This window comes from Musca domestica, unplaced genomic scaffold, assembly GCF_030504385.1.
Source record: "Musca domestica strain aabys unplaced genomic scaffold, Musca_domestica.polishedcontigs.V.1.1 1, whole genome shotgun sequence".
Taxonomy (NCBI): domain Eukaryota; kingdom Metazoa; phylum Arthropoda; class Insecta; order Diptera; family Muscidae; genus Musca; species Musca domestica.
In genome coordinates this window covers 48,251,050-48,265,697 of record NW_026712114.1, presented here as the reverse complement: position 1 = coordinate 48,265,697, position 14,648 = coordinate 48,251,050, and the positions used below count along the sequence as shown (strand labels likewise).

Below are 14,648 nucleotides of genomic sequence, written 5' to 3'. Positions count from 1 at the left end.
AAAAAAACATAAACTGGCCAACATCAATTTCTGTTTGTAGACATACTGCTGCATTTATTATAAAACAAGCCAAGCAAGCGAGTAACACAAAAAAACCACATCGACACAACAACAACGCCTGTTAAAAACTCACCAGCTCCCATTAATAGCAGGCAGGCAAAGTTAAATTGGAATTCAATACTCTTCCTGCATTCCGAAACCTTGAATCATATTTTAACAGGCTCCAAGTAATTTAATCGCTATGAATTTGCACCTTTTTTCATCATGGCTTTCGATTACTTTTCAATTTTGATGTTGTTCGATGTATACAAGTATGCATATGTATGTGCGTGCGTACGTATGTATATTTTGTATGTTTCATGTTCCAATTATTATCGAATATAAGAACAATTCAGTGGCGGAGTCAAGGACTTTTATATTGGATGTTACATGCATGCCATATTTATGATGTAAGTGAAAACTTGTGGTTGTAACTGTGAGGAAAATATTGTGTGGTCAGATTTGTTATTAAAATACAAATAGGGTCACAAGACACTAAGGAATCGTAATTGACGAGAGGCAATGGAATATTTTTTATTAAATTTAGTTTTTTTTTAATAGAAGGAAAGGGAAAATCCTTGTTTCATTTATTCTCACCGAAGTGAATTGATCTGTAGAATCTTTATAGATTTGTGACTTTTTAATAGCAGGAATGTATAGAGATAAATGAATCGTTATATATGAGAAAGCAAATCGTTATATACGGAAAAGTATTTATAGATGAAATAGAAATATTTATAAATAACACAGTTTTTATAAGTCAAGCGGTCTTTGTGGACGAAAGAGCTTGTACACCAGGGAGTATTAATGGACAGGGGAGTACTTATATTCGTAGGAGATAAAGAAAAGAAACTGTCTGAAGAATGAGCGTCCATACCCATTCCGGAATAGCAGTATGGTGCATTTCTGCCCAAAATCTTATTGTAAACGAAAGACTTATTCTCTGAACACATTTTTAGTTTTCAATATTCTTATACTATCTGCTACTTTGTGATATAAACTTAATACGATTGAAGACATGTCCCAAGTATAACAAACAATTGTCATGCCCTAACTTTTGAAATTTGTTGGAGTGACTTTTTATATTAATTCAATGGAACTTCAAAACAACGTCCGAATCAGTTGAAATATCTCTATTTATAATTTACAACTTTTGTTTAAAATTATACGTCGATAAATGTATTAGATAGATTTTTTTTTCATATAAGGGGATCACTGTGTACTGTTTAGAAGATAAAAATATGATGAACATTATTAATTATCTTATTATCTGCTCAGAACTAATCTAGCACTAAAAACACTTTCAGATAATTGTAGACTCATTAAAACTTCGGACATCACTTATTTCGTCGATGCCCCTTTAAAAAAATCCAATATAACTTGACTTCGCCATAATTTTTACCTGTAGAACTTCGAAAACTTCAGGAAAAATCCTCGTGTGCAATTTCATACAATTCCGTTTAAAAATGTGGCTGAAATCGTACCGTTATATAGGGGCTATACGATATCGTCGACCAATATATATAATTCTCTTCCAAGGGATAAAGTACTCACAATGAACTCCTCCTGTGGAATTTCAGACAATTCCGTTGAAAATTGTGGCAAAAATCATCAAGATACCGAATATCGGAGGGTCCCGTTATATGGGGGCTATACGATATCGTGGACCTATATAGATAATTCTCTTTCAAGGGATAAAGTACTCATAAGGAACTTCTTGTGTGGAATTTCAGACCATTCCATTAGAAAATGTGGCTAAAATCATCAAAATACCGAATGTGGGGGGTACCGTTATAAGGGGGACGATATCGTGGACCGATATAGCCCATCTTCGAACTTGACCTGCCTGCAGACGAAAGAGGGATCTGTGCAAAATGTTAGCTTCCTATCTTAATTCGTTTAGACTGTAGCGTGATTACAACAGACGGACGGACATGGCTAAATCGTCTTAGATTTTTTTTACTGAGCCCTAAATAAGGAGCTGCTTCGCTTGGCCGAAAGTAGTGAACTGCCAAATTTGGTTTTCTCCGATGAGAAAACATTCATTTTCCAGCAGTTTGTAAACAAACAAAATGATCGTGTTTAATTGCCAAAGAGGTCAGCTGAAAATGTGCAGCTTCGGTTGGCCACCAGAACTCAAGCGCCGGCCATTGTGATGGTATGGGCTGCCATAACAGCCGATGGTCCCTCTCCGCTCGTATTAATCGACCATGGCATCAGCGAAAATATTCTGGAGGTTGTATTAAAGCATTGGGCACGCAAACTTTTTGGCCGCAGACCTTGGGCAGTCCAACAGGACTCAGCATCATTGCACTCAGCACGCGCCACGTGAAATAGTCTAAAAGTTTCAAATCGCAAGATCTAGATGTCTAATTGCAAGACCTCCTTTTTTAAATAGACTACCCCGGCTACTAAGATTTTATTTTGTATAAAGACCTCCTCGTCTATTACGACTTCTTTGTATAAAAAAGTTTCCTTTGTAAAATACGTCTCCCTATAGAAACCCGCTAACAAATAACTATAAAGACTCTTAAATGCTTATTATCCTTCAAAGACTTCATGGTCTTCTCCATGGACTCTCTTCCCTATAACGAGACACATTTAACATCAACTTTTCCTTGCCTGCTACGACACCTAGCTGCAGTTTTAGCCCAGTTGTCCAAAAGGACTTTCCAAAGATCCTACAATATTCATATCCTTCTTGTATGTTATATTTTGCACAACTCCTGCCCAATGTGGTGTCGTGGCAACATCAACAACATTATTGGGTTGGGTGTTTATACAATTTCAGTTGTACCACGGCAAACTATATGAAATAAAAACAACTGGCGCAAGGCACAAAAAAACATAAACTGGCCAACATCAATTTCTGTTTGTAGACATACTGCTGCATTTATTATAAAACAAGCCAAGCAAGCGAGTAACACAAAAAAAACCACATCGACACAACAACAACGCCTGTTAAAAACTCACCAGCTCCCATTAATAGCAGGCAGGCAAAGTTAAATTGGAATTCAATACTCTTCCTGCATTCCGAAACCTTGAATCATATTTTAACAGGCTCCAAGTAATTTAATCGCTATGAATTTGCACCTTTTTCATCATGGCTTTCGATTACTTTTCAATTTTGATGTTGTTCGATGTATACAAGTATGCATATGTATGTGCGTGCGTACGTATGTATATTTTGTATGTTTCATGTTCCAATTATTATCGAATATAAGAACAATTCAGTGGCGGAGTCAAGGACTTTTATATTGGATGTTACATGCATGCCATATTTATGATGTAAGTGAAAACTTGTGGTTGTAACTGTGAGGAAAATATTGTGTGGTCAGATTTGTTATTAAAATACAAATAGGGTCACAAGACACTAAGGAATCGTAATTGACGAGAGGCAATGGAATATTTTTTATTAAATTTAGTTTTTTTTTTAATAGAAGGAAAGGGAAAATCCTTGTTTCATTTATTCTCACCGAAGTGAATTGATCTGTAGAATCTTTATAGATTTGTGACTTTTTAATAGCAGGAATGTATAGAGATAAATGAATCGTTATATATGAGAAAGCAAATCGTTATATACGGAAAAGTATTTATAGATGAAATAGAAATATTTATAAATAACACAGTTTTTATAAGTCAAGCGGTCTTTGTGGACGAAAGAGCTTGTACACCAGGGAGTATTAATGGACAGGGGAGTACTTATATTCGTAGGAGATAAAGAAAAGAAACTGTCTGAAGAATGAGCGTCCATACCCATTCCGGAATAGCAGTATGGTGCATTTCTGCCCAAAATCTTATTGTAAACGAAAGACTTATTCTCTGAACACATTTTTAGTTTTCAATATTCTTATACTATCTGCTACTTTGTGATATAAACTTAATACGATTGAAGACATGTCCCAAGTATAACAAACAATTGTCATGCCCTAACTTTTGAAATTTGTTGGAGTGACTTTTTATATTAATTCAATGGAACTTCAAAACAACGTCCGAATCAGTTGAAATATCTCTATTTATAATTTACAACTTTTGTTTAAAATTATACGTCGATAAATGTATTAGATAGATTTTTTTTTCATATAAGGGGATCACTGTGTACTGTTTAGAAGATAAAAATATGATGAACATTATTAATTATCTTATTATCTGCTCAGAACTAATCTAGCACTAAAAAACACTTTCAGATAATTGTAGACTCATTAAAACTTCGGACATCACTTATTTCGTCGATGCCCCTTTAAAAAAATCCAATATAACTTGACTTCGCCATAATTTTTACCTGTAGAACTTCGAAAACTTCAGGAAAAATCTCTTTTTGACTCATTTCATATTTAAATATTTTATGATAATTTCTAAAAATAAATTTTATTCCCCTAGCCCTAAACGCATTTAGAATTTCCTGAGGCTTGATCTATAATTGCAGCTCGAAGAGCATTTGCAATTTAACATACGACCTCACTATAATTTTGACCTGCAGAACCACAACAATCTCAGGAAAAAATCTATTTTTTGATAATTTCTAAATATTTTTTTATCATTTCTGAAAGTACAATCCTATTTTATGTCCCCAGTCCTGATCGCATGTAAAATTTCTTGAGGATTAATTACATCATAAAGAGTATTCGCAAGTTAACATTCACAGACGGAGAGAAAGACGGACAGACAAAGCTAGATCGGTACAAATTGTCCACTTCATGTCACAAAAAAAAGTTGAAGGATATAAAAAATACGATATTACTTCTGTTCTTCTGAGGCTTACTTATGTTATCTAACCACTTAGGGATAAAAGATTGAATTAGTCCCAGACAAAACATCTCATTTTTCTGACAATATCTTAAAATTTTGAAAGCTCGTTTAATGCCATATGTGCCTCCGATGCTGTCGAAGTAGGAGCAGGGGATTGACATTCCGTTTGCAGAGACCCCCTAAAAGTTTAAGCATTGTCCGCCTATTTGTAGAAACCAATTTGGGTAGCTATTGTAATGCATTTGTATACCCTACAACACTATGCGTTGGAGGTATTATATGCGTTTTAGGTATTATAGTCCAAGACATAGGAAATTATATATGGATCTTCCTATCTCGCCCGTAGCTCTAGCTACGTTTGTCCGTCCGTCCGTCTGTCCGCTTGCCCTTGTTAAATTCGGATCACGTTACAGGCGCAATTATGACCCGAATGGTACGAATATGTACAAGCCTATTGGAGTTGGTCGCAAAATATTTGCGGCCCAAAAAGAGAAAAGATTCATGATTTTTTAGTTGCTGAACAGGTTGCAATTACAGTCCAATCGACGCGGAATCTAGCATGCGACTACAGTTAAGGACTGACTGGCAGACGCCTGGCATTTTCTCGGTCATTGGACAATATTTAGCTGGTAAAATAGACCATAACTTTTATGGAAAAAACACGAAAATGTCCACTAAACCACGAATATTTTTAATGCTGGCTAAGTCGCAAATACATTAGAAGGTCACTTCTGATCGTTACAGTGATGCTAATAGCCAAAGATATCAAATATATACCAAAATTGGTACAATCTGTAGGTAAAAAAAAAAATTGATGTTAGCAAACTACACATATAAGTCGAAAAACAGCTGCACTGATTTTCTGATTTCTCATCAATTTGGAATGGCTTCTTGCCAGAAAAAGGCGAAATATGCCAATGAAAAAGTGAATATTGTTTCTTATTTTTTAACCTTTTTATTGCACGGATTTTTTTCAATTTGACTTACAATTTTGAGGGTATTACAAACAGGTCGCACTATCGTCCGATTCTCATAAAATTTTACATAGGGGTTGGGTTAGGGTCAGAATTAAAGCCTATTGTTTTTTAAGTTGTAAAATTAGGGGCTCAAATGGACCGACAAATAATATTTTTTGGATTTTGCAGACTCTCTACAGGTTACAATTAAAATCCAATCGACACGGAATTTTGAATGAGGATAGAGCTTAGGGCAAGGTCTAGCAATATGGCTGACCATCAGATTATATTTGAAAATGGATCACAACTTTTGTCTAAAATTGTTTTGCATACCTCTCGGCACGGCAGAGTGTGTAAATATCGTACAAATGGCCCCCGTTTAGGGGTGCACGAAGGTAACATTTGTGCAACGCTATATGGCATTATTTCAAAAACGAAATTTAGCAAAATGAATTTGGGCCTTCCAACATATTATAGTGTTTTAAGTAGCGTATAATACGGTCGGCCCAACACGATAGTAGCATTTGCTTACTTGTCTTTTCATTAAATTTCCATTCTTTTTTCTAATTAAAAATTATGCGCAACCCTTTCGTTACCGACTTTCTGCAAAATCCGCCACTGGATTACACCCAATGCCAATGCTTCTTGTACAATTTTATTGATTATAACTTTAGCAAATCAACTTCACCATCATTTTATCTACTGTAAATGGCCTTTTTTTAGGTCGATCAATGCTGCTAGTCGTCGGTTCGGTCTCGGTTTTTTTCTACATTTCAAATATGCGCTGATTATGTGCAGTGTTGAGTGCCCGTTGAGTAGTTGGTCGATTGAGTGCCTGGCTGACAATCGCTTGATCTTTCCTAAAGGTTACTACCAACTGACATCTACCGAATAGCTGCAGCAGCCGCAGCACCGATAGCTGCTAACCACGCCGACTCCATACAAAGTTAATGTGCACATATGTATGTATGATTGTGTATGTGTCTGTGTCACTTACATTAAAATGTAAACTGTCTGTTTTAAAATTTATGCAAAGCAGCAGCAGCAACAACTATAACAACGGCCACTTTGTCAAATCATTTATCTTGGCTTCGACTTTTTTTTATCTTGTTGACCATCACTTTGAATTTATGTCGTCCGTCGTCGTCCATTGATGATGGTGATGATGTGATGTATCTCCACTGCTGCTACTACTACACTTTTTTGTCTATTCTGCTCCATGACGTTTCACATTGTTGTAGGCCGCCCCAGCTTCCAGCTTTGTGTGTCTGCGTTTTTTAGTTGCAACCATTCAAGTGTCATTAATTTTAGTGAACGACCATTGGCCATTGCCAGCATTGCAATTTCATTTCTCCTCGTTGGTTGGCTGGTTGGTCTGTTTGTTTGTCTGTTGCTGCTGCGCTATTTTGCTTTGTCTGCAATTGTTGTGCAATTATGAAAGATTATGGCGTAGTGGTTGGTGATTGCTCGCTTGATTGTTGAACATACACACACACAAACACATGTATACATATTTATTGTCTATTGATGAGAATTACAAGGAGTTTTAACTATTTTGCCGTGCTGTTGTCACTATGTCACATTTCTTGTTTTTATTTTCAATGATTTTACATTGATTTGCTATAAATCACGGCAATCGCGATATGAATGCACAAATTATGATTATCACAAAATGACAAATTACTTGGAGAAATTTGAACCATTTTATTTATATATTATTTTTTTGCATTGCTTTGAATATTGATCGGTTATTGATCTGTTGCATAAAGTGAGTGATATGCAAGCCTCGAAATTGGATTTTTTTTTTTTGGAAAATCTTTTATTATTTGTAAAATTAATTTCTTATTTCTTCATAAAAACTCAGAAACGTCGGGTTTAATTCATTCATGTTAAAACCCTCAAATCTTAAAACCATGTTGAAAAGTATTTGGTTGACCGATAAATATACATTAGATAATGATACCTCTCTTTCGGAAACAATAAATATTTCACACTCGATTTTTTTCCTATGCGTATTGAAAATGTTATTTTGACTGCATTCATGAAATAATGTCACATAAGCCTCCAAAAGCTTTAATTAAATTGGAGATAATCGGTTAAAATTTAGATGTAGCTCCCATATATATCTTCGCCCGATTTGCCTTTTATTGTGCACCAAATGTGTAATTTTAGTCCAAATATGATGGAATTTTGCACATATGTCGAAATTGCGTCCAATTTAATGGAAATCGGTTCAGATATAGCTACAGCTCCCATATATATTCCTCATCCGATTTATTAAAATTCTTCTCCACAGCCGTAATATGCACTCCGTAACAATGATATTCAGAGAAATATATCAAATACAGCTCAGAATTACTTTTACCAAATTTTTGTCGAGATCGGTTCAGAGTTGAATATAGCTCACATATATGTCTTCACTCGATTTAAAGTTTATTGTGCACCAAATGTTTAATATAAGCCCGAAATGAATGGATTTTGGCACTTATGAACGAATGTAGCCTGAAAGAAAGTGTGTCAAATTTATAGCTACGATCCCATATGTATGTTTCATCCGATTTTGTTTTTTACTCCCTCACACCCGTGCAATACTCTCCACAACAACGATATTTGGTGTCAACTATCAAATACAGCATAGAAATACATTTGGATATTGCTCCCACATGTATCTCATCCGATTTCACGTTTATTATGCCTAAACAGTGCACAATCAGCTCAAATAGGATGGATTTTGATGAAAATCGGTTCAGGCACAAAATTCTTCGTCAAATTTAGTAGCATACGATAGAAGACCACGACCACGTACGATTTATTCCTTTCGGCTTTATATTATAACTGCTTTAAAGATCATGATTGGTAATTGTCATAAATTTCCCATAAAAACGTTTATTTGTTATCTGTAGCTCAGCCGTGCCCGACTTTGGCCTTTCTTTACTGATTAATAGCATCTTTTCGTGCGATTTTTCTAGATTTTTTCTTTCTACCGAAAGACTATTCTGAATTGATGAGGTGTTGATAAAAGTTGGAATTAACCTTTCGTATATTTGTGATTTCACTGAAATAAAAAATATTCGCGGCTTAAAAAAATTATCGTATTTTTGACAAAGAAAGTTATGGCATGTTTCGCACGCTAAATTTTATTGGATGACCATCCAAATTGGTAGGCTTCTGGCCAGACCTTAACTCTAGCACCACACAAAATACCAACTGAAAAAACAAATTTTTTTTATGTTTTAGGTCCATTTCGACCCTAAAATATTTTGGCAATGCAAAATTTGGTGAGGATCGGGCCATTATTGCGACCGTTAAGGTCATACATACATGCATACATAGCAAGATTGACTCATCTCCACGAGATAGAAAGATCCATATGTAACGTCCTATGTCGGGGATCAATATTTGGAGGTGTTACTCAATTTTTTGCCCCATAGAACTTATAATACTCCCAAAAGAAACTTATAATACTCCCAAATTCCCCCCGTTGTTTTTTCCTCTCATAACTGTCCTGCATATAAATGGAAAACTATATTTCCTTTTCAACGATTCAACAACAACCCCATAAAGAGTGAAATAAAAGCAATATTAAATCGACAGTCAAATTAATAATACAATTCTATATGCTTTTACAGGAACAAAACAATAACAACAACAGCAAGGCACAACAGAAATATAAAATATGAAATACTCCAAATTTATGTCCAACGGCGATAATTTTTGCTCTACAAAATGAACGTAAATATTTATTGAAAAGTTATAAAAAAAATAGTCAGCGCCACTTTTGCAATAACAAAAAAAATATTTGCATTGATACATAAATAATGTTGTATAGTACTGCTATTGCAAAAGAAAAAAAAAACGCCAACAACAACAACGAAAATTTGAACAGACAAATATTATGTAGTTCACCCCATAAATCTATTGTCATCGCAACGAAGGTAGTTGGCAATATGAAAATATTGAAGAGAAAAAAAAAAACACCAAACAAATAGGAATGTAAAATAAATGTAAATAAATGACGATGTTAAAGTTTATAAAACAAATACAACGAGAAATCAAACTGCTTAATAATAGTAATAGTAATTCGTTTTATTTACTTTAAACTAAAAATGTACCAATGTTTGTTTGTCGTTGTTGTCGCAAACGCCAACATAGCACTGCTTCTACGTCAGCGCAACCAGCGACCGCAGCGTCGACCGAAATTTTTATGACGCATGCGCAACTTGCATACAAAAATCAAGAGACAAGAAACAACCAGAAGCTTGGTGAAAAATGAAAAACAGAAAAACAACAATCTGAAGCTAAAATAAACAAAAGCCACATACAACAAACACCATGGCACACTAAAGCGAGAGCCAACAACTCGCCGAAAAGTAGCAAACTGTTTTGAGCCAACAACAAGCGTTGGCCACTTAAAGTAGCATGTCCAACAACTAATTGTTAAAATAATATTTTTGCTGCTCTTTCGTGCTAGATTTCAGTGATGAGTATCCAAAAACGTACCATCAATGGGCTCAATCTTTTTCATGAAAGATTGAAATAAAAACTTTTTTTACCGTGAAATTGAAAACAAATGAAAAAATTTAAAAGGGAAACATTTTTCATAGAGTAATTTTAAAGCAAAGGTATTCTGTCCACAAACATAGACCATCTGTAGATAGAAAACTTTTATTTTGTCTTTAGGGTATAGAAGAACTTAAACAACTATTTTTATTTTTACCTGGTCTTCCATGGGTAGAAGATTTAACTACTTTGGCTAAAAAAATCTTTACCAGGTTTTCCTGTTAGATCACTAACAGGTCTGAAATGGCTGGAAAGGTCTTCCAAGACCACTAAAGGGTGAGATGAAAAAACTGCGACCATCTTCAGACTTCTGTCATATCTAAGACAATCGTCCGACAGCTGTTAAAATTATTTCAGTGACAGCTCATTATATTGTTTACAAGCGTGCAAAAGCATATTGGTGAGAATTTTCCAAAAAAAAAAAAAACAACATTCGGGCAGCGTGTGACGTTCATTGGCCGTTTGAAGGCCATAATTCGTGCCAAATGTGACCAATTCGAACAAATCTAAACTGTTTATAAAATTTGATGCAATTTCCGACATTTTTTTCTTTCATTCAATAAAATGTAAAAAAAGTAAAAATTATGGCGTTTGACATTGTTGCATTTTGTGTTATCTCACCCTGCATTTTGTTAACATTTCTATATTATTAAATTTAATCTACAGTTTGCTTAACTAACAATTTATCCTTGAGACTACAGAAAGTGGTTTGAAAGGAAGTTCAAAAGTCGGAGTAAGGAAAGTCTTAGCGGAACGGACTATATGAAACCCTTCACTACTATGCTTAGTAAGTAGATGTCCTGCAACAAAAAGTGTGTACAGGGTTGCCCATATTCGACGGACCCATCTGGTAACGCCATAACTTTTGACAGAGATGTCACATCCCTTAATGACATACCGCAGATTTTTACCATGAACCAATACACGCCACGCGAGTGCTCTGAAATAGTTGAAATTTACATTCAACAGAAGAAGTAAATTGTGAAAACTAAACGTACTTTTAAAACATTAAAAAATAATCCGAAGAGGCCATATAAAAGTCGACCAAGGCGATCGGCCGAGAATATCGCTGCCGTACTAGCCAGTGTTGAGAGGTCCCCAAGAACACCCCAAAAAACGCCGTTCTCAGCAGTTGGGCATGGCTCGGTCCACTTTATAACGGATTATTCGCATTGATTTGCATTTGTTCCCGTACAAAATTCAATTGACGCAAACAATGTTGCCTGCGGACAAGCCTCGTCGATTGGAATGGGCCCAAAGGTCATCGAAATGGCCGAAGATGACGAGCAATTTTGGAACAAAATTGTCATGTCCGATGAAGCCCATTTCACATTGAATATCTATATATATCGGATAAAGATATATATGGGAGCTAAATTTAAATCTGATAAAATTTGGCAAATATATGTCTGAACTCCAAAAGTTATCTGGTACTAAATGCCCAATAAACATCGAAATCGCTCGGCAGTATCTGATATGTGGTACCATATATCATTCTTGTGGTGTGCATACGAATGTGAGGGACTTAAATACCAAATTGGAAGAAAAATATATATAGAGCTATATCGGAACCGATTTTCACCAAATTTAAAGTACTTGCTTCGAGACTGAATTCAGACGAATGTGCCAAAATTCATGTCATTCGGACTGATGTTGGTCATTCGATGCACAAATAACCCGAAATCGGTTGAAGATATATATGGTAGCTATATCTAAATTTGAACCGATTCTTAGCAATTTAAATAGGATTCAACCCTGGGTCAAACAAATATTGTTTGGATAATTTCATCTTAATGGGATAATAAATGCGACCTGCATTTTGTTCACAAAAATACATGGACAGACGGACTGACATGCATAAATCTCGCTTCCTTATCCATGTTACAAACAAATGCCATTACCACTTTGTGGTGTAGCGTATAAAATAACTTATTTTGTAACATTTCTATCTTATTAACATTTAATCTACAGTTTGCTAACCTAACAATCTACTCACTACAGAAGGTGGGTGAACATTTTCAGAAATACAAACTATTTTAGACTTCTGGTATTTCGAAAAAAATCGAAAAAAGTACCAAAGTATTAAATTCACCATCTCTGTTAACGTTGGCATGACTAACAGTTGTTGTTATTGGTGAATTGAGTGGATACTCGTTTGTTTTGAGTCTAGCCATCAAAGCTTGACACCAAATGTCTAAGCTATGCATAATCTCAGAGTATTATGTGAATGTTAGCCAAATGCTGCATGAGCATGCTTAGCCACAGAAGTCTTTTCTCTTTTTCCAGAGTATAATTTTCATAGACAATTTGTTGGTGAGTTTTCCCTTTGTGGTGACTTTCGTATTTTCATTGTGCTTTTTTCCGCTCTTTTCTTTCCATTGTCGGTTTCTTCAATGTGAAAACGAAAAAAAAAAAAAAACAAACGATAACTATTTTTGCTGCTGCTTCGTTGGCCGTTGATGTTGCTCTGCCTTAACCAACCAAGCGTTGTTTTTTTTCTTTTTGGTTTACACCAACAACTAACCTATGTGCCGTGTACTCAAACCGAAAAATAATCACAATTCAACGCAAGCGACATTTTTTCCAATAGCTCATGCACGCGTGCGCACATTCGCAGCGGTATAAAAAGCGAATGTAAGACCGCCAACCACACACAGTCGGTTCAAGTATTTCGTTGTCTCAGGTAATTCCAGACACAAATTGTTCGCAGCGTCTGTTCAGAGATTACGGAGGAGTTTTTTGCTTAATAAACTTTGGATTTTTTTAAAAATCAAATATAAAAGAAAACAAAACACACACAAAATGAAGAAGTTTATGATTGTATTTGTTGCACTCTTTGGAGCCGGTATGTATTTAAAAAAAAATCACAAAAACCAAAAAAATAAAAGAAATATATAAATCAAAAATGAAAAAAAAAAAAAACATGGACAAAAAAGCAAAGAAAATCCCAGATGATTGAACTACAGAAGTGTCATGAAATTAAATATTAAAAACATGTTCATAAAAGGATTATAAATGAAAAAATATAAACTCACAAAGTGTTGTCTAAAAATGTCGAACAACAATATTGAGTGGGACTATAAATCTACAATTAACAAAAAGAAGCAACGACAAAAAAAAGTGATCATTTCCGAATAAAAATATGGATTTTGAAGCAAGTGACAGCTGAAATTAATATTCCATCAAGAATTATTTGTTATCAAAAAAGGCATGTGGCATTGGTTGGAACAAGATTTTTTTGTTTGGAAGCAAACTTAAAATAAAATAATAATGACAATGACAATGTTGAACAAAATTTTTTTAATAAAGTGAAAATAATAATATTCCAAAACTTCGAATATTCACAAATCCCGCTTTACATACAAAGGGCGATATAAATGGAATAGTTAATGACTCTAAGGGTGGCTATATTGTCCCTTGTATGGTTGAACAAAAAAGAAACATTCTCAATTATCTTAAATAACTGAAGATCTTGTTATGTCGAAATATAGTTTTATGTGGAAAACATGTTAACTCTACAGTCTCCTGTTATAATTTATCCTATTGACAGTGGCGACATAAATTCAAGAAAAATGGCTTGAGGATCTTCTGTGCAAATTTTAAAATACATTAAAAGTTAAATTTCCATATGTAATATTTTCAAGTTATTAACTTTTTGGGTATCCAAATGTTCATTAACAGAGTGTTAACAGTGCTAAATATATTTACTGTTATTGAAATGCAATCCTAGCATCTTCAATTAAAAAAATTATGTTTAATTGTCTTACAATTTGTTTCCTGCTCTTTAGAATATCAATATTATTAGCTCTATTGTAAACATCTTCAAAATATTGCCCTGTTCAGGCAATGTTAATGTAAAAAAATTAACACCGTGTTAAAAACATGGCACTTCATAAGCACACATTTAAAATCTTGTACAACAATTCTATTAAACATCCTTGTTGGGATCTACGCAATATTCCAAACAAATATTTTTTTTGGTAATGAACTTTAATTGTTTTATTAGATTAACATTATGTTATGTTTATGTTGTACTGGTTACATTCACCTTTTTCACCAATGTAGTTTAACAGTTTTAAAACCGATCTAAATTTTTGTATATAAAATTTTAAGCCATGAAAATGTTTTCTAATGTTATTAACATTGCCTTAATAGAACAGAATTTTTCATATTTAAATTTATATTATTAACATGACTATGTTATTAACATTGAATTTAACGTTTGTTAACATAAAGATTCCTCCCTGTGATTTTCAGACATGCTATTAACATTTAATCTACAGACCTAACAATCAATCCTTGTGAATACAGAAGGTGGATTACAAAATTTCAGATATATAAATT

At 34.2% G+C, this 14,648-nt stretch overlaps 1 protein-coding gene across 2 annotated transcripts in view; it reads left to right on the top strand.

Annotated features, from left to right (window-relative positions):
• The first annotated feature begins 12,946 nt into the window (after positions 1-12,946).
• The window catches only part of LOC101887381 (Chitin binding Peritrophin-A), a 35,915-nt gene continuing 34,213 nt past the window's right edge, over positions 12,947-14,648 (top strand). Inside the window, exon 1 of one of the 2 annotated variants that reach the window (XM_005176911.4) lies at positions 12,947-13,149. In XM_005176911.4, coding sequence (XP_005176968.1) covers positions 13,107-13,149 — 43 coding nt within the window. In that variant the 5' untranslated portion in view covers positions 12,947-13,106. The remainder of the gene's footprint in view (positions 13,150-14,648) is intronic. The other variant, XM_005176910.4, reaches the window with a different exon arrangement.